General features: G+C 39.0%; 1 protein-coding gene across 1 annotated transcript in view; it reads right to left on the reverse strand.

Annotated features, from left to right (window-relative positions):
• Positions 1-21,058, reverse strand: part of BAIAP2L1 (BAR/IMD domain containing adaptor protein 2 like 1) — a 38,679-nt gene extending 17,621 nt beyond the window's left edge. Inside the window, exons 1-3 of the mRNA XM_061473784.1 lie at positions 20,820-21,058; positions 11,651-11,726; positions 8,137-8,223 (exon numbers count right to left, since the gene is read on the reverse strand). Of these exons, the coding sequence (XP_061329768.1) occupies positions 8,137-8,223; positions 11,651-11,726; positions 20,820-20,870 (214 nt within the window). The 5' untranslated portion in view covers positions 20,871-21,058. The remainder of the gene's footprint in view (positions 1-8,136; positions 8,224-11,650; positions 11,727-20,819) is intronic.
• Between the last annotated feature and the right edge of the window lie 218 nt (positions 21,059-21,276).

Consider the following 21,276-nt stretch of genomic DNA (forward strand, 5'->3'; position numbering starts at 1 on the left):
ACTGCTGCAGGCATTTCGTTTTTTTTACCCAAACATATAAAAACACAATATATTAAGGTATGTGTGTCTGTGACTGATGTTTCATAGGGCCTTGTAAGGCTTATATACAATAGCTTTTCGTACTTCAGCTGCAAGAGTGTTAAACAAGTGACTTGTAATTCTTAGACAAGCGAGGTGCAAGAAAGTAAGTTACAATACAACCACAAGCCTGAACTTGCCTGTATGAAGCCCTGCTGGCTTTAGGCAGATTAGTTCATGAAGATCATACAACAAAGCTAATCTCTGTTTTTCAGCAGGACTGGAACAAACAAATCACACTGAACAGCAAAACCTGAAATTGGCAATGGGTTTCCAGTATTGGAGAGAAGAAATAAGTTATCCTTATGAGTGTTACATGAAACTCAATAAAATGCAAGGAATCACTGCAACTTTTACTACAGCATTTTGGAACTGCCACCGAGTAGAATAGTCTGAGCAGTGTCCAAAAGGAAAAAAATACCCACAGTCAAATCAAGACAGAAGTTTTGATAAAAGTCTGTCTCAGCAGTCCAAGACAAGTGGGTTTGGTTCCCCCTTGCATTCATGACATCTACAACTGATACTGGATTTTTGTTGTTGAGAAGTAACTCCTGAGGAAGTGCTGACTGTGCATACAAAATATACTTAGACCTTGAGTTAAAGGATCTACAAGCTAGTTACAGATATGATGTCATTTACTTTGCAATGTTATAATTTACGTTCCATTTTCCATTTGTTCCTCTCACTGATAAGACAACTCAGTGTATTTTCTCCACACAGGCTCTCAGGCCTGTTTCTTTCCCAACAGACATACCTGGGAGTGGAGGTAGAGAACAACTACGATTGCTAAGCATGAGCTGAGAGAAGGGCCTCCTGCCTGCAGGACTACCTCCTGTAGTGCCCCCACCACCTTAAGCCTGGGTGAGTTTGAAGAGCTGTGGCAAACACACATCCCGTGCACAAAGAATGCCAGTGCTCACACTTCCTTTTCTTTCCCTTGTGCTACTGCAATTGTTCCTAAAAAAGAGCCTTGCCTATTTTCATATTCTATTCCTCCCTTCAGCCATTTCTAGAACCAGAAAATTTGCAGCTTATCTGGAAGTCTTCATAACAGGAGTTACAACAACATGACTGTTTCCAGAACAAACTTTTGTTGGGGGTAGTCCTATCAGAACAAGCTGCAATATCCATTTTTAAGCATTTACATACTTTCTGTTTAGCAACAAACCCACCTCTTGTTTACTCCATCTTTTGGTAGTATCATTCCCATTTTATATTTTAGCAGGGAAAGCTTATAGAATTTAACAACAACCAGAAGCCCTTAAGCTAACACTGTTTGTTCAGCTTCATTGTGTGATGCTGCCTGATCACACTCACTGTCACAGACATGTTCTGCAGCAAACTTTCTCGCTGATTTATTGCTTCATGATTTCTGTTCCTTTTTAAATTATAGTTCTGTATATCAATGTGGTAATGGGTTTCTCTTGCCTTTCTCTTTGGTCTGTTAATAACACAGTACCAAGTATTCCTCACCATTCACAACACTGGCTTGCAGGAGCCATTGGCAGGGCACATGCTTATGAATATCTGCATAGTTAAATTGATTTGTAAATCAGTGAATATATACAGCTTCCGACAGCTCTGCAATAGATGCTCAGGAAAATTATTAGATGTGGAATTAAGTTGTTCATATTTAAGAATCTAAGACTGAAGGTTCTGCCAGCAGACTTTTATCAAAAGTTTACATGCAGAATACCAAACATCATACCCCAGAACTGTGACTCGAGAGAGAAAAAAAGTCAGTATGATTTTTGGCTTGCTTTAACCTTATGAATGTCCTTGAAAAGTAGATCTATAAATAGTAGGAAGTTTCCACTAATCCAGTTACTGTTTTCATCAGTAAAAATGTATCTATGAAGGCTGGCTCATCTCCTTCCAAGGAAAAGCTGGCCTGATTCTAGCTACTTAAACTGCAGCCTCTAAGCTGGTTTCCCAGAAGTTTCCATCAGATGAAGTGCTAAAGGGGTTCTGTAGTTGCTGGCACACCTCAGTTCTCCTTCTAGCCAACAGAATCTATCCCAAAAGCAGAATATTTATACTATAGAAGAGACAGCACTGCCGCTGTAAGTACCAGGGGACGTCAGATCTCTTTTCTTTAGTTTAAATGAGACTGTGAAGGGAAGGGTGCGAGGTGTCATCTTTCTAACACAAGTGAGATAGGTTTCCAGCTGAAAGGGTCAATTTATATGCTAAAGTAAGCCAACAACTCCACCTCCCCCCTGCCTCCCCTTTATCTTTTAATTGAAGTGCAACTAGCTACATTCACCTTAAACAATGGACTTTTCTCTTTTTCTGCTTGGCTTTGTCAATAGTGAGAGTGACAAGTACTGTACCGCAGAAGTAGCAAGAGAGTGCTATAGCTTTGGAAAGCACCTGCTCAAGTAACAATTTTCCTTATCAATCAGGAAGGAAATAGTTTTGAATGACAAATACTTGCAGGAGAGTGTTTTAAAAAGACAGGTATCGCCTTAGTCTGGTCAGAAATTGCTCAGCAAGGAGATGTGTTTTTGTAGCAAAAGAATTTTCCAATTCAGTTGCAAAAATCTTTCTGAGTTGGCCACTTGAAGATCAGTTTCTGACAGAAAATCTCTCATTTCTGCAAATAGAGATAAGGAGAGAGAACAGTCCACAGGGCTTCTCTTAGTTGCAAATGTAAAATGAACTGGTTATCGCTTGAAAAAAGAACCCAAACAGATAGAATGCTATAGATTGAACTTCACGCAACTGACTACATTAGCATTAAATTTACATTATTATCAAATTGTTAATTGTTAGTTTGCTTTAAAAAAAAGCTAGGAAACAATTAGAAAGTATCTCCATGATCCTGTTAGAAGTTATGCAAGAGTTCTAACTTACCAGCTTACTCACATGGATTCATAAGAAATGCTAACTTTGCAGGCCTAGTCACTAATCCTTAGCTTATTCTCTTACCTCACTGACGGTTTATCAGCCTCGATTCTCAAACTACTGTGCAGTTATCCCGGAACTACAGACATTTGGCTAACTGCAGGGAAGTATAAGGGATCTCTGAAAAGAAGATGTGCATATAGAGAACCCCTACTCCTGGTTATCCATACTGTAGTATTACTATAGTTACAGGATCACTATGGGTATGTACTATGTCACTTCACAACAGAGATTTTTGTATTTGACAAAGCATGACAAAGCTGTGGAGACCTTTACAATTACACCACTTTGTGAGCAAACCTGCATTTCACAATGCGGTCAAAGATGTCTTTTGGACCTGAAGAACAGTCCTTTCTTCTGTGCAGGAGAGGAACATCCAGTTCAGGGCTCATCCCCTGGCAGCAAAAATTACTTACTCTGTGCACCGCTAGAAGTTTATGGGTTTTTTTCAACCCACCTCTCCCTGTCTTGTGACTGCCGCAAGAGAAAGTAATCTTTTCATCCAGTACATGCTTCTTTAGGTTATTTCTAGTTGTTTTTAAACAGAAAATTTCTCCTGAACACAATTTTTCCCCACATTCTTAAATTCCAGACTGCAGATGAGCAGAAGCTTTTGCATACCTGTTTCCAGGTAAGTTTGAACAGAGTGAGACTATGAAAAACATTAAGCCTAGATCAGAGTAACCTTTAAACAAATTACTGGTCTTGGTTAGATTAGGGAAGAGATTTTGTCTTCTCTCATTTTCCTTTGAACATGCTGAACTTGCACTTTTGTTCCATTTGGCAAGACCACCCAATGTAATATTTTTCTTACAATTTGACTTCTTATATTTTGACAAGCAATGAATAATATACACTGAGTAGTTCTTGAGCAATAAGCTCTACGTACAGGCCCACAATATAACTGTGGTGACTGCTGTAGATACAGTTGCCACAAAACAAACTGGGACTTTACACCCACAATATAATGAGCTGTAATTACAATAATTGGCAGGTGTTAAAGGGGATAGTTGGGAGGATACAAGAAGTAGTATTCATTGAGTGAGCAAGAAATAACTTCTTGATTCCTTGAGTAAGTGAAGGCGGCAAAGCCAATGTTACTAGAAGAGACTTTATTACAATTTTAACTACTAAAAATCAGTACAACATAAGCCTCATAGACCCATAGTTTGGGCAAGAGAAAAATAGATTAGCAACACAAAATGGAAGTTACTATTTTTACACTGTATCAGTGGATCTACGTGAAATTACTGAACCCCCAAATTTTACTATGCTGATGTGGTATGCTGAAATCTGAATAGTATGAAATGTTATCATTTTTATACATAGTTTCTTGTTTCCTGTCCTTTCTTCCTGGTGAGATTTACAAAAGGTGTCTAGGAAAGAAAGATATGCAAATTCCATATTGCAGAATAACCTGAACCACATGAATTCAGGTTATGTTTTTCAATGCTCATAGCCAAGTCTGAGGGACTATAAGCTTATAAATTTAGGGAAATACAAACAATTAGAAGGAATGTTGACCTAAATCAACTTATCTCTTATTCATAAGGATTATATTACGAATGCAGTATATTCTTCTACTTCCTCCACTTATATTAAGTTATGCTGTATTAAAATGATTCAGAGAGCTTCAACCAAACTTGAAAGATACAGATACTTAGCACAAAAGCTCCAAATCAGCTGGAATATCCATATTTCCATTAAATTCTCATTTCCTTCTTCTGCTCCAATCTCATACCACAGAAGAGAAGCAATTTCTGGTATTTCTGCTTGATTTTTTGGCCCACTACTTCTTTTCCCTTTATGCATTTTACCCTCTACTTTCTCCCATTTCTTTTCCATTTCTGTTTCTATTTTGCTATGGGGGTTGGTATCCATTTTACTGTTTCATTACCGGAAGACCATGTTATGCATTTCCTTATGATAAGGAAGGACTGACTGTGTTTTTGATACAAATCTTTACATCACACTTGGCAGTAAATACACTCCAGGGTCACCCAGCAGGTTTGGGTTTGAACTGTGACAGTGCAATGTGCCCGTAAAGATCCTCCATAAATTCTAAAGAATGTTGGGTTTAGCCATCTGAGCCTTGTAGTCTTTTTGTAATGAAGTGTAAGAACCTTAATTCAATACGACTGAATTTAGAATAATATATTATTTTTCATTTGTCACTGCTTAAGGTGAAATTGTTACAGGGAAGATCTGAAACCTTGTTCCTTCCTAATTCCACTGTTCATTATTCAGAACGCTAATTTTACTATGAGCTGTATCTGCCAAAGTTACAGCTTGATACGCTAGCTATCAGAGAAAAGGGAAAGTCAAAAAGTACCTGATGGGCAAACCACAGAGCTAATAGGGAAGCCATGTACATTTAAAATAAGTCAAAGAAAATTACTTGGCAGCTATGCTTTGCCACCATTTCTGCTGTAGATAATACAGCACTGTGGATTTCACACTATCATGAAGCCTTAACCATCCATAAGCCAAATTGTCTTGATGGCGGTTACATCAGTAAGCCATGGAGGGAAGGGGCTTGTTTGTTTTAAGCATTAGTTTGAATGTTGTAATTTTTTGTTACTCAAATGAAAACATTTACATCTTCAGGTTGTCCAAAGACATAAATGCTGGAAGTCCACATCAGATCACGGTACCTCAATTTGTCCTCAAATACTAAAGCATTCTCAAATGGTTTAAACTTTGACACTGTTGGGTTTATCTAATTCATTGGGAAGAACCCAGATAATGTCTTAAGTACCAAAAAAACCTATAATGATCTCCTACTGTGTTCTGTGGGAATGTTCCTATTGGTTTCAGTTAATATGGGATGCAGGACGAGACCTTATAATTTTAAGCAAGGGAAAAGTAAAAAGTTACAGATATGTTCCAGATAACATGCATACATAGAGATACTGAAATTCCTCTGCTTCCTTGCCAGCCACCTTTAGTCTGCAGCTCTTCTAGAACAAGCTACTGTGTCAGCTCACTTGATGCTCTGGAGAACACAGTACAGAAAAGCAGTTCACAGGCATATCACGAAGCTTAACTGATGGCTACTGATCCCTTTTTTGGCAAAGGTAGCATAAGTATTATGCATGATGGAGCTGCTAGTGGTCAATAACATGTCTTATGGCAAGTCTAAAGAAACTCACAGAAGAGATCATTCCAGTGGGCTGCACCTACAGTAACTCCACTGGGGTTAACAGGGTCCACAAATAAGCAAAATCACAGTAAGGTTTGATCTAGTCTTTACACATCTGACACTGCTTAGCATGGATCCAAGTACTTTTAAATACTACAATGTGCAGTAAATTCTCTTTTCCTTTTAAGCGGAGATACTTTAGAGCCATCTGGGGTGTATCACTTTTCTTTGCTAAATAGTTCAGTATTGTAACGCAGCTTCAGAACTATGGAGACTTTTTCAAGAAAATGCAAACGATCTCTCACAGACTCCTAACCACCTTATCTTGCCTTTTCCAATGCTCATTGCCTTTCCTTATCTCTAATTTAAGTATTCTGTCAGAGAGTATATGCTGGAAGAAATCCAGAGCTGCTGTTTTCCTTAAGAAGAAAATATTTTTCTGCAGTACCAGTTTAAGATGGACAGAAAGCAGTGGCAGAGGCCTGACCCTGAAGAAGGCCACACTTTCCCAATACAGTATATCTAAAAAAGGTTTTATAATTGCAGGGAAGAATTCCTAGCTAAACAAACAGTATGTTTTTCAATCACAATTCTGTATGGTCCCCAATAATAAGGAAACCTGATTATTTTCAGAATTCAGCTCAAAATAACCCAATGATAATATTTGCAAAGAAGCAGGCAATATCCCACAGTCATATGAAGCTCCATAAATAGATTCATTTGACCAACTGCTTGATGGCAAAAATTGTTATTATGCGTTTGTTGATATTTTTATAATACTCTGCATTGTTATTACTTTTCACTTGCTCATACTTCTGCTATTCCATAGTTTGAAACCAGCAGCTCTGCTTTCTGTAAACAGCCTGCAAAGCAAATAGAGCAAGTGACTGCGTTAGGACTGTTTGTTTTGTACTGTTTGCTGTTCTGCCGCTCCCAACTTTGAACACACAATGTTAACACTCACACAAAAGCGGTTTCAGCACAAACGATAAAAATGCGTGCAGGCACAGAGAAACCACTGCTCAAGAAGAGTCTTCCCTCAGTTCAGCTTCAGCAGAATCATTAGAAGAAAACATGTAGTAAAAACATCCTTTTTTAATCAGCTGAATTAACCTGCTTGTGTGAGTTACAGGAGCAGATGCGTGTGACATCACTGACACTCCTGTGTCGCCCATAATCAAAAGCTCAGACACAAGACACTTTATCAAGGTATTTTTGTCAAAGAGCAAACAAAGGCTTTAAACAAATGTTTCCTCATTACAGCATAGTTCTTTCTTCTTTCTTTTGTAGTGATGTTAGAGACTCTTTTGTCAGAAACATTATAAATACTTTGATGACAATTTCAATTTCATAGATTGAGCAGTATCATGTCAACACTAGCCAGAGGAGTACAACATGAAGTACTGATGACCATCTTCCAAAAATTCAGAAATTGTCTTCAGGAAAGTAGAGAACTTGGCTTAACTTTACATTACTGTAAATGTACATTGTTGATTTTACGTTTCTCTTTCAACAGCTCAACTAGAAAATAAATATAATGCATCTGAGAACTTTCAGTGATATACTTGATGAAAACCAGTGAAGTAGAACTAAACTCATCCAGAAAATTTAGCTCAGAACTGCTGTCATACAGTAGGACTCCTCATACCAGTATTCTGTTGCTGAAGTATTTAATATTCATCTTTGTACTACAAATCAAACTACACATTTTCCCATATTCATTAATTTATTATAAAATTCCATGAACTTAAAAAATAGATGCTTTTAAATGCATAGGCACAAACGCAGAGGAAAAAAAAAGTCATTTTTGTCACAACATAAGTGTCTTGAGAAATAATATACCTCAGAGGAATCTAATCCCTTCCATCTATGTGTCACATAAGAGAGAGATATTTTTTCTGATCCTTCTCTACTTCACATCAGTGCTGTGAAGTACCAGCAGGTAAATAAAAGTAATGGTTATATTTTAAACACTTTAAAGTGATTTTAAAAAATGCGATTTCACTTACCTAATTCTTTAGAAACTGGAGAATCAGCTGATATATCCCCAATCTTTGCAAGGCTATCATAATACGCTCTTCCAGCCACTACCATAGCTTGGGGGTGGAGGGAAAAAAAAAAAACCACAAAAGAGTGTTGAAAGTCAAAGTCAAAATATTTTCCATTATCCTTACTTTATGCTCCTACAAAATCTCGTAATCCAGGGCACATAGTAAGAGAGGGGTATATAGCAATAAGGAAATTCTGCTACCAGAAAAAGTTCCATGAGTCACTGAGCTACATGCTAATTTGTGAAACCAGGTGACAAAGACAGAAGACCAGACTACATGAATGGAGTGAGCACCCAGTGGGTAGATTTACCCATAAGCCATTGGTCAGGACCTAACAAAGTTCCTTGGTACAGATAAAACCACTGGAAAACCAGAAATGCAGTCCCAAACTTCCTAGAAATGCCAAGGTCTCTGCCCTGTACTAAGCAGCCAAGTCACATATCTGAGAAATGGCTACTGGCCACGAGACAAGGGACCTACAGTTGCCAGAAGGAGACAGGGAGCCCTTCAAAAGCAAACCATCATTTATTAAGTTAGATGAAAAAGTAACTTGCTTAAAAAAAAAGCTATGATGGAATGCAGTTGCTAGGTGTGACAGATTTAAAATAATGGTGAAATGTGAAAGGTTGGATAAAGTCATTCCTAAAAATTACCATTTCGGATAACACTGTATAGTCATCATCTGTCATCAATTACAAGTTCTTGTCAGAACAATACATTGCAATAAGAGGATTCTATATATAGACACTAACTTTTCCACTTTCCAGAAATTTTAGTCCTTAAAAGTTAAAACTTCAAAAATGAAATCTCTGAAAGATGATGTTCAGGTTATGGAGATAATCCATTTGGCATTCTTTTCTCAATTTTCAATGTACCATCAATACCTAAAATCATTATAAATTACATTGTTCAGCAACGTAATAAGCTAAAATGGTGGAAGATCTCTGGTTTCTTGGACAGACATGAAAAACTAGCACTGATACATACAATTTCTGCACAGAGTTATTTTGACAGTCCAGGAAAGTGACTTCTTTTGTCTTCATTACTGAACTCTGGATGGCAGAGAAATCAGTATTCCAAGTACTTTAAGCAATAACAACCTCAGGCAACAGGTGTATATATAGTTTAAGTAGAAATCTGAAGGCTTAACATTCCCAACCAAAAAGACAGACCCTAGTTAACGCTTGGATGCTCCTCTTTTTATCCCTTCAGGACAGTTCCCCCCCTTTTATGCTTTATAGTTGGGGTTTAGCAATTCTAGTTTTACAGGAGCTAATAAGCTCTTCTTATATATCACTAAGGTTTCAGTTATTCTCAGTTAATCATTTCCTGGTTATAGCTATTTTAGCAGCAAAGCTAGTTGTGCTAGAATATGAACAGGGAAACATCAGCATTCAAACTGCAAGGAGGCCAGTAGTGAGAAACATTTTATGTATGTAGTAGATCTGCAGTTGTTGCCTTGCATCTGCACAGTATTTAGAACTGATCTGCACAAAGAAATAGCAAGGACAAACTGGCGAGTACATTTTCAACCTAAAGTAGAAGCCAAGGAGACTCTCACTGCTGACTTTAGAATACTTTTTTTTCTGAAAGGAACATACCTGGCAATTGCCAACTAGAGTATTTTAGGTTTGTATTTTGTGATTTTTACTAGCAAAGGTGACAACTTTGATTACCTAACTATATTCACTGAGAAACCTGAAACTCTTCCAGATGAAACAATGATTGTTTTTCAGGCTTTACTGCATTAGACAAGAGTAATTTCTAAGCTGTGTCTCACAGGTGCTCTATATTCAAACTTTCTCAACAGAAAAACAGTACTGGTGCCACTGACAGAACGAGCAGTATGCCACCCATATGCAAAGATTTTATGCCATTCCAACTCTTCCTACGTAATGTTTTCTGGAGATACCCCCAAGTCAATCTTTTGTCTCAATACAGGCACTAAACCAGGAACAAAAATGTATGATTTCTCCTGTGCTAATCAAGCTAAATCAAGAACTCCACTTGGATAGTCTCTTCACCAGCTCTATGGCTAGTAAACAACTTCGGCAGAAAAGAAGTTTTGACCTTTTATGTTCAAGATGTATAAATATACATTCTAAATCTATCAGAAGGTCTTGTAAGTGTAACGTTGTCAGCCTACTCTGACTTGTTTAGAAATCTGCATAGTATTTGTTTAGCAACAGAGTATTTACTTCTTGTTACAGACCTATTTATACCACTCTGAACTGATGGAGAAAAGATTAACCATTTATGAGTCCAAAGAGGACTTTAATGTCGTTTCTCAACAGTTGTTGCAACATTGTAAACATTTATTCACTTGAAATTAAGCACTCATGCTAGATATGCTTTATCAGCCAGTCTTAAAAGACAAACTTGCTACATCACGGTTTCCATCAGCTTCTCCAGTGCTGCTGTGCACAGTTATGTTGTGACAAGTTGAATTAAAAGAGAAGCAGCACAATGTAACTTATCAATAGTAAAGCATGTGAAAAGCAGAACCCTCAGAAACTGGTATAACCATTTTTCAGTCAATTGTGGAAATACTTGTTATTACTTCTGGTACTACGTATAATCCCCAAGGTTAGGTATTAGGTAACCACAATGTTAATCCATCAGGTTAGGTATTACTGCATGCAAGTCAGCATTTCCCTATTTTCATCTTCAGCAGGTTTTAGTTTCATCTTGTTCTCAAGCCTGGTCTAAAATTTGCATGAAGAGAGATTTCAATGTCTATTTGGCTATGCACTACTTCTGCAGTATCACATTTCTCAGAGTACTAGATTACACATAGGGAAAAGATATGCCACAGACTTGAATGAGGCAAAATTAGATTTTACATCCCTTTAATATGGTATCAAGCAGCTCAACAGGTCTGCAGAGGTGAAATGGAGCAAGCTCTAACAGGTCCTACAATAAGAGCTTTGGGAATCCAGGGCCCAGTCCTCGAAACCCATTCTTAGGCAGACAGCTTCTGTGAAGTCAATAATGGAAGTAAACATCCATGTTACAAGAAGTTTGAGAGTCTGGGTCCTTGGATTCAAATTTATTCATTCTGATTTTGACTCCATTAAAAAGATACAATCAGATTTGGTATGGACAACAAAAAAAAAAAAAATAACCCACTCCTGCGATATTTCCAGAGAAAAAAAGAAAACAACAAATTTACAAAACTTGTTTTTTTTCCCTTTTATATTATTATTCTAATGTGTGTTATTTACACTTGATGTTCAGTTTATTTTGCAGTAGCTCTGTGTTTAAGTGTTTGGGATGCAACTGTTGCAGGACAGTTAAAAAACCTTATGTGGAGTGGGTACATATGTATTTGTGCTTTTCTGTTGTTTTTTTTTCCTAATTAAACGCATCCAAAGTTCAACTTAGAAATTAAGCTTATACACAAGCCTCATATCCAATATGCATATTTAAATGAAATAAATATAATTTTAAACTTAGCACCTAGAAGACTTACCATTAACAGCCTTTTCATAGTTCTTTCCCAGATTTATTAAATTCCTCAGTCCTGGATTGAACTGTTCCATAACATTCTGGGGAACAGAAAAAAAGATTTGTGTTATAACCAAGGCAGTTCAACAGTGGATGGAAGTATTTATCTCAGTGTCACTTAGGTCTGTTTTAGGTTTTGCACGTACAGCGTACATCTGAAAGGTCTGTGGATGGGTGAAAAACAGAAGACTTGGGAGGAAGAGGAGAGCAAAGGATGGAAGGGAGAAGAACTGAGCAGTTAAGATCAACAAACAGGAAAAAGAAAACGTAAACTTTCCAGTGGGGTAAAAAGAATCTGGCTGCTCATAATACAAAGAGATGTCAAGTATGTGATCACAGCTTGCACAGATCCTTCTCTTGCGGTAGGTGATGGTGAAATAAAAGTGACAGAAAAACCTCTACCCACTAACTGTTTTATGAAGTCAGACAGTAACAAGAACCTTGATTTGAGTTCTTGTTGTGCCCCTCCTCTGAGCTGAAAAAAACCTATAATGCTAGGAAAAGGAAAAAAAAAAAAGAAATTCACCAGGTAACTGATCACAGGAGACAAGTGCTTTATTTATCTTTTCTAAGTTACAGAGAGCATTAAGGGAAATCAGTAGGGGTTTTTTGTTTGTTTGAAAATACTGCATTTCCTTGTGCAAAGCTGTGGTCCTTTCAGCAAGAAAATGATGACCTTATTTAAATAGAAGGAGAAAAAAAGTCCACTGCAGCCGTTTTGGCTGTTAAATACAATTATTGGCTGAAACAGCCAGAATCTGAAATCCAGCAGCTCCAAGCATGACTACTCTCATACCTAGCAAATTCTGTGAACTGATGAAGTGGTAGAAATTGTGACCGGAATTTTCACAGTGCAAGAAAATAGCTACACCATTAAATAGAAACATTCCAAATTTTTGCAGAAAGTAGAAAATAAGTTAAGCCATGATGCATGAATTCAAATTTGAACTTGCCCAGAGTCGGGGGGTGATGAAGAGAGAAGCAGCAGCTTTTGCTCACCCAAAAAAGAAAATCACTCACAAAGTCTGAGTTGTCCCTACTCATAGGAAAGGTTCAGTTCCCTTCCTTCTGGTCAGAGACAGAAACTCTCCCCAAAATCAATATTCCAGAATTACTTTTATCTTGTTATTAGCACTGAAAAAGAGAAAAGCTGACATGCTGATATAAATGCAGTAGTCATTCATTCCTTGGAATCACGCCCTTCAAGATGTCTCAAACACATTTAGCATAAATAGTGGTATTCCAAAGTATGGTATTCCTGGATGTTGCAATTAACTTCTGAACAATGCTAAGTAAGTTTGAAGGAGAGCCCCCTGAGCTTCACTTACTTGGTGGTTTCTTGGTTTCTTCGGGTAGAATCACTACCTGAATTGAAACACAGCACGTTTGTTTAACAAAACCCCCTTTTGCATGTATGTAAATAACTACCTTGAACAAGTATTCTAGAATTTGCCAGATGTGCCTGGTCATTTAATAGTTAAGTAACTGCAATGTTCTAATCCTTTCTTTTCTCTCTTCCATACAAACTACAGTTTCATTTAACAGCAACTACTGAGTCTCAGGAACAATTTGGTAACAAGTATTTTGTATTACATTCATTTTTCACAGAAGCTCTATACTTCCACAGAAGAAAAACTTTAATGTTTTTGCAGCTTCTAGACCTTGTTTTCCCAGAATCTTCCTAACAAAACTATACCTGTGACATTACGTTGTAAAATTTTATTGTCATGAGATACCTGAAGACACCATTCTGCTATTCTATTTTATGACAGTGTTTTTATGACACAACTCACATGTTTCTAGATACTGTTCACAGAGCAGAACTTTCAAATTCCAGGAATTCAAAACAGATGCTTTCTGTTTACGAGAAATACAAAGCGCAGACAAGTGAAATAGTCTCCAGCTTTTGTCTGTTATACTACTAACAGAATGAAAATATTTCCATTTAGTATGTACATGGATCCAGAAAGAACAGGAATATCATCATCACATTTGTCTTATTTTCAGACAAGGTCATTCAGACAGAACTTTACTATTATTATTCAAATAGAATGCTATACCTGAACTTCAGTCAATTTAAAAAGTGAAGAAAAGAATTAGCTCCAGATTTCACCAACTCTACTTTAGCAGTCATATTGAATAAAAAGAATATAGCTATTAAACCCCCCCCCCCCCCCCCCCCAAAACCCTGTTAGGCTCTGATGGTAGTGTAGTACATATGACATCAAAAGCAGACACAGAACAAGAATACCTAGCCCCACTGCCTTTATTTGTACAAACTAAATGCAACTGGGATTTATTTCTGGTCTTACCATTAAGCTCTTACCCACCCAAACACGATCACTGCAAACAAACTACCTAGTGTCCTCAGGCTCTTGATTTGTGTTAACTCACAAACCACATCCAGAAATCATTTGGGAAAGTGTGTTTCAGGTTGGGCCAACAATGCCAAAGGCTATTCTAACAACAGTATGGAATTTCAAGCTCTGGTGTCTGGGAACATCCTTCCTCCTGCCACAACTCTTTAATTTACTACTGTAAATGTTGCTGCTGTGCCTCTTTTGCCCTCCCTGCAGCTGAGGCAGTGTGACTGTGAGGCTTTTGTTCCAAGCGGTGTTTCTTCCTACTCCAACTTCTTGCCATTCCTTCCCAGCAGTGTACTAAAGATGATGTCTCTTGGCATACGTGGAGCCAGTGAATCACAACAAAAAAAAGAAAAAAGGGTGAATTAGGGTATTGTGTTAGAATATAGAGTCCTGTGTTCCAAGGATATGGAGGGGGAGGAAGGTGTATATGATGTAGAAACCATGTGTATCCATGGCAGGTAAGAATCCCAATGCCATCTTGAATTGCCACATGACGCTGAAAATAACTGTCTTGAAAGACAGCTCCTGTCCCTACTTACCCTCCTCCTCATAACAAGGACTTAGAGTAAAAACCTCACTGCTTCCTACCCAAAAATTCTAACAGTAACATGGCAATTATTAGTCTCAAAACACTGATTTTGGAATGACTGTCTTAAGGATTCAGGGCTTAACATTCCAGTTCTCTTGCCATCTAATTCAGATTTCAAACAGAAAGCAGGGATTGCATCTCCATCATTAGTTGTTTTAATTTAGGAGGAAGTGAACAAAACCCAATAAAAATGCCTTCAAAAAACTTCCCTCTCTGAAGCCAGATCGCTTACTTTCACTAGCTGATTCTATGCATAATGAGCATTCATGTATAGCAGCTATAGATCACACTGTGGAAACACAACAGGTCCACTGAAACACACCAAACTCTGAGGAAGAGCTCCAGTCATCACATCTGTTCAACATATACGTAAAACTGCTCAAAAGTTGAAGAAACAATTTATAGGTCACTGCCTTTGGTAGCTGAAAGGCACACAACTAACGGATCTTTTCTCCATCAGACCAAGCTGCCTCTGGAAGATTTTCAGCCTTTACACTGCCACAGTGGTTGATTGTTAGCAGAAGCGTCTGCACCAGGGAACGCCCGAGAAGCAGTAAAAACCTTTGCAATGGAAATTCCCCTTTGGAATTTGCCTGGTTTAATGCAGGGTATGGTTAGCTCATCCTCACAGCGCTGTGCAAGGCTCATCTACTTTCCTACTAAGAGTTTGTGATAGACTTAGCTCCCCCTCTCCCATCCCTGCTGGGTCTCCAAGATGGTATAATGAAATAATTCTTAGATGATTTTCCTCTCTTCAGCAATATAGAGAAGCATAATATGCGTTTTTTCTTTCTAGATTCTCAAAGCAAAGAAAAACCTGGCTGTGCTTCTAGTGCTCTTCTTACATAGTTAACCATTGCTGCTGCCTTTGAAGTACTGCCCAGGAACATATATCTAGAGCACATTTTCAAAAGGAAAACTGTCACTGGCAACACTCTCTTCAGGACTAGGTATAAATTTTATAATTGCCAAAACATTTCAAATCAGTTAAAGTGATTGTAATATTTTGTTCAGCTTCAGAAGTTATAGGGGAAAAGAGCCACTCAAATCCATCTGTATAGCTATTTTTTTCATATGATGTCTTACAGTTGTACAGCTTCTCTTACTTGCAGTCTAAAGAAAAGGTAATGAAAATGAGTGGGACTGAACACCAGCGCAAAACTGCAAGGCAGACACTGCACCCAGATCTCAAAAAAAGCAGAGACAGAGAAACAAAGAACTTCTGATCAAGACAACCACTAATATAAAATTATCAAAAGTCTCATAAAATATCAGTCTTGTTATGTGCCATGCTCTACAATGACATGGGAATAAAACTTTTATCTTAATCCAACTAGACATCACAAAGAAAAAAAAACCAAACAACCTAGGAGAGACAATGGTTCACAAGACATCATTTGTCTGTGCAGTGAGGGACACACACTCTACTTCCTAATTGGCAATGAAGTGTCCTATATTCTAGTGACACACTACCTCTCATGAACAGAATAATTTACCAGAAGAGAAGAGGAGGCACATGATCAGCTCCTACAGCTTTCTATTATTTAGGATGAATGGAAATACAGGGAAACACTTTCAAAACAGGCAACAGGAAACATCTTTTTATGTAGAGAATTTTAGAGTTGGCAAAAGTGACCTTCCAAGAAAACTCAAGATAAACCTGCTCTGGTCATTTGAGTCATTAAACCCTCATATAATCCGGTATAAGAGTTGCTATATGCCTTTCACCACATGAAGCCAATGTGAGTTAATCAGCCTGGTAGAAAGGAGCTGACTGAAGCCTTGTATTTCCACTTGTGTGTAGGTATTATATCTTCTGCAGTTCCTGATAGTGATATAAACAACATTAATCTTCAAAACAAATGACATCCATTGTAAAAGTGCCTTCCTGTAAATGCTCAGCTTTGCTTTTTACTTAAAGACACACCTCACAGAACAATAGCTCAGCAGGTATGAGTACAACTAAACAATGCATAGACTCCCTGTAGCTTCAAGTTTACATCCTGCAGGCACTTTTGCAAGAGTGGATAACAATGTATTTGGGTGGAAATCCGAAACTATAGAAATGGCACCGAAAGAGTAGATCTTGATGTCTAACATTACTCATATTATCATCAACGTATATATTTATAGATAACTTTTGTATAGCTACTAATAATTTAAATTGTTATCTCTCAACTTGGAAAACAGTAAAATTAAGTTTTTGAAAAAAGTCTTCAGTGTCTATGTCTGAAAACCCAGTTGCGAAGATCTGAAGAGCCATGTAGAAGGTAAATCATATTGCTCTCTACTGTACTTGGAGTGTTTTATACATTATTGCATTTCATTTCCTCCTTTAGCTTTTGAAATCCACAATACAGTTTTCAGAAGGGTGCGATTAAGCTCTCAACACATCTCATGTTAAGCTATCTCAGCTGTAAGTTAGCTTAATATTGTTTTAAAACAGGTTTAACAGAATGGAAAAAAAAAAGATCAGGATGCCAGTGTTTATTCAAAAAGACTGATTCTTATGACTAATTATTAGTCACCTTGACAGAACATTTCTTGATTAATACAGCAATTAATCATCCATCAGTGCATTTCAAATACAAACCTTTTCAGGTTATGAACATGCAACCCAGGATAGACTCTAAATAGGAATAACTCTAAGTAAGGTCAAGAGATAGTATGCACTAAGATAGAACTGGACTTTATACACATGAACTCCCAAAGGCTCCACTTCCCCAATGTCAGATTTACATTTCAGTGATGCAAAATAACAGCCTTACTGCAGCACGTGCTAGGACCACAAGTGAATTTTAATTTTGGTAAATAAGTCTGGTAGTTTAATCTCATTGCAAGTCTTTTTAAAAACACGGGGATATAGATTCGGGACATGGAATTTGGAACTTTAAAATGAATTTATCAGATATATTTTCATGATAAAACAATATAGCCTACCAAAATAATCATACCTACCCCTTAGGCAAACACAGCATTCCACTGAATAAAGGTTGTTTTGATGCATCCTGATTTTTTTTCTAATTACACTTTGGTTGACAATCAAAATTTCTGGGTAAGATTTACCTGAATTAAATAAACCTTTAAAATCCAAGATTACCAACACCAGTGAATTACAGCTATCATGCTATTATCAAGTGCTCCAGAAACCTCAAACCATGGGAGCAATAAGGGAGCTGGCTGCCCAGCCCTTTGACCACATAGACAGAATGACAGGTCTGTTAACTCAGTACTTTCCTGTTTGGTCCCCTTTCCCCTGCACTGCATGTATCACAGTTGGATGCCAAATAATTTTCCCCCACATACAGCAGACAAAACAAAGCTATAAGAGCTGCATTGACACACCAACATGTAACATCTTTCTTGGGGTTACCAACTGTATGAGGGAGTCATACAGTGTCCCTCCAGAGCACACCACATGGCTGCAGTGAGTTCAAGGGCAGAGCAGTGTCATACCAGCGAACCCCTCAGCAGTTCCTTGGTAAAAGGGAGGCTGTGGCCCTCTTTAGTCATAGGCTTCCACGCCCTTTGGCTTCATTTTGCACGTGCCATTCCTAACGCATTAAAGTGATTCTTCAGGTATTACATAAAGAGTAAACGTCAGCCTTGATTTTTGTGTGTGCACACATATATTTGTGGATTATGTTGTTTATTTAGTCAGGTTAACTAAAAAAAAAAAAAAAGTTGAGGTATTCACTTTCCAATGTTGTTGCCAATATAAAAGATGAACAAGGTAAAAATACAAGGTCATTACTTAGCTGCCCGATGACTTCTGTAAGTATATTTTGAAGCTTTGCATAACATGGGTTACTATGTATTGAATAAATCCAATGGATTAGCACGGTAAGAAAGGGAAAAAGGAAAGCAGACTAGCATCACATTCAATTTCATTCTCTATTATTTTTCCAGGTCACCCAATTTTTTTTTAAATTGTTTTTTTTTTTGAGAAGTCAGAAGCCTGTGTTTGGTCCTGCAGCATACAGATGCCATTGCTACACCACACTGGTTTTCCCATACCAAGCCCTTCTTACCGGTAGGAGAAACACAAACACTGCTCCCGATTTTATCATTACCAGCATGGTGTTTTAAGTGCTGGATTGCTAGGATGGCAAACAGTAAGAGCAGAAGTTCCATGTGCATTATTAAGCAAAGGAGAGCACACTCACCTTGCAGCTAAAGCACAGCACAAAGAGGTGTTCATTTGTTTTAGATGAGGGAGCTGTGATTAGTCACTGCAAATGCTAAATACACAGAGTAGTGCTCCCTGCCCGTAAGAAGTGAAGGGCTACTTTCAAGATTTCAACTTTGATATAGAAATAACTGCTTTAAAGTAGACCGAGAATCCATTCTCTGCCTGAAGCAGCCTTTATACCTTATCTGGATAAAGTTTCAACTTTTAATGAGGGCAGGGAGGGAGGGTTTCCAGGCCTGTGAGTACGAGCTATGTGATGCAATGCACCAGATCGCTCAAAATACCCACATGGAAGACATTTCATCACACTGTCAACATTAACTTTGGATTACTGGGCTTTTGCTGGTAATTTCAGTCTTACGTTATCTCCTTGAATAAGTTAAAAACAAAAAAACAACAAAAAGGTAAACTTTCTCAGGAAATATGTACTGAAAAACCAGGCAGGTTTTGTTTATTTAGAGGTCTGTCATCCTTTAAAGCTTATTTTATATTATACCTGTTACATCACACAGGATATTTTCTTCCCTCTCCTCTGTAAAGCTGTATTAGCTACATTCTGGAAGTCAATAGACAGGGTAGGACATTCCTTTGTCGGCACAGCCCTGAACAGTCAACTTTGCACATTTCTCTCCTATGAGCCTGTATTTACAGGCTGTTCTTCTGAGAAAGATGAATTTATATTTGCTTATGGCCTTGCCATGAATGTAACTGATACCACAAATCACCAGACCGTTTAAGATGACCTGCATCAAATACAGAGGACAAAATTTATAGGCAAGTAATCTCTTTTTTTTTTTCAGTAGTTTTGCATGAATTTGACATTTAAATCCAAAGAAAATAACTAGCAAATACATGACACCAATATAACTGGACTACTTGAAGGAGTAAAGTTACCTTAAGGGTGTTGGAGAATAACAAAACTAACAGCAAAATACTACAGTAAATACTTTCAGAGACCTTTAAATGACAACATCTTCATAAATATGAAAACATTCATTAGTAAACCAGTAAGATTTAATTGTAAAATAGAACAATCCCCCAGAAAGCTTTCCTTTCAGCTCAAAGCTGTGAATGAACTGCAGCTGCAAGTTCATTTGCATGATTAAATGCATTTGCAAATTTAAGTGCTTTCTCTAGTACAACACACAGTACAGAATGAAGATTACAGATCCAACACTGCCATTGCTACTTCGCCAAAAGGATGGTTCTTAGGGAACTTTGCACAATTAGAATTGGTGTGTTTTGGAAGGGCTGAGTTTATAGAAAGTTTAATCAGCAGCTACTGCCCATACGCAAAATATTTTAAAACCTACAAATAGCGAGGCATTTTGTAAAGTTTACATGTTCGCTGACATAAACTGGACTGTCCTCACCCACCGGTGCTGTGAGGCAGCTAGGGCGTACCTTCAGAAATCTGATTATCAGCTCGGGACCCAGGCAAGCAACTGAAGTCAGCGCCAAGCTGTTTTTAGGCTCTGGCCGGTACGAATAAACGGTTCAAGCAGAGGACCACAAGCACCAAGATCTCCAAACCACTTTATCATCAAAACACACTGCGGGCACTATGACTCGCGGGAGAACTGTGCCTGCTAGAGAGGGAGAATCCAGCCTGAAAGCCCGCCTTGTCCGGAGCTGTCTCTCTTGGCTCTGCGGCCGCGGGCAGGACCAAACGGGGCGAGGGGGGGGCCGACTCTCCCGCTGCCTCCGTCCCGGACCCCTCCGGGACATTTACGAGCGAGCACCGAGCCGCCTTTGACACACTGCGGGAAAGGAAGGGGGGGGGGGGGGGGGGGCGAGAGGGCTCACAGGGAAAGGAAAGAGGAAAGAAAGAAGTTCGCTCCGCTCGTGCGTGAGGAGCCGAGGCTGCGCTGCACCCTCCCGCCTGCCCCCGCCTCAGCCGACACCGGAGCCGGCCAGCGGGGGCAAAGGTAGCCGCCGTGTCGGCCAAGGCGGCGGCGGCAGGCAGCCCCTCCCCTCCCGTACTCACTTTGTAGGTACTTTCCGTCAGCTTGTTCACCTCATCGGGGTCCCGGGACATGGTGACTGCGGGGAGGCGGCCGGCGGGAAGAGCTTCGTGCTCCGGAGAGCTCTTCGGCCCCAGCCCAGGGCGGCCGCAACAGACCGAGCTCCCTCCTCCGCCGCTAAGAAACTGTCAAAAACTTGTGGAACCAGCTGGGCAGGGCCGCCGGGGCGGGGCCTGCGGGGCCGCTGCCGCCTGACGCGGCAGGACTGGCTGGGCGGGGCGGGGCCGGGATCGCCTTACCTCGGTTCCCCTCAGAGGGAGGTGTGGTTGGCTTCGTACCGCCTCTACCTGAGGTGTTGCTGCCACCTCCTTCCTCTCTCCCTTCCCGGTGGCCGCGGGAGGCGAAGCGCAGCCGGGGCCCTGTGGAAGCCTCTTCAGGAGGCAGCAGTGCTGCGGGTGCCCAACGAAGTGGGAAGTAAAT

Source organism: Pezoporus flaviventris, unplaced genomic scaffold (genome assembly GCF_033815535.1).
Source record: "Pezoporus flaviventris isolate CSIRO_AGI_PZ_B2104156 unplaced genomic scaffold, CSIRO_AGI_Pfla_v1 ptg000078l, whole genome shotgun sequence".
NCBI classification, from domain to species: Eukaryota; Metazoa; Chordata; class Aves; order Psittaciformes; family Psittacidae; genus Pezoporus; species Pezoporus flaviventris.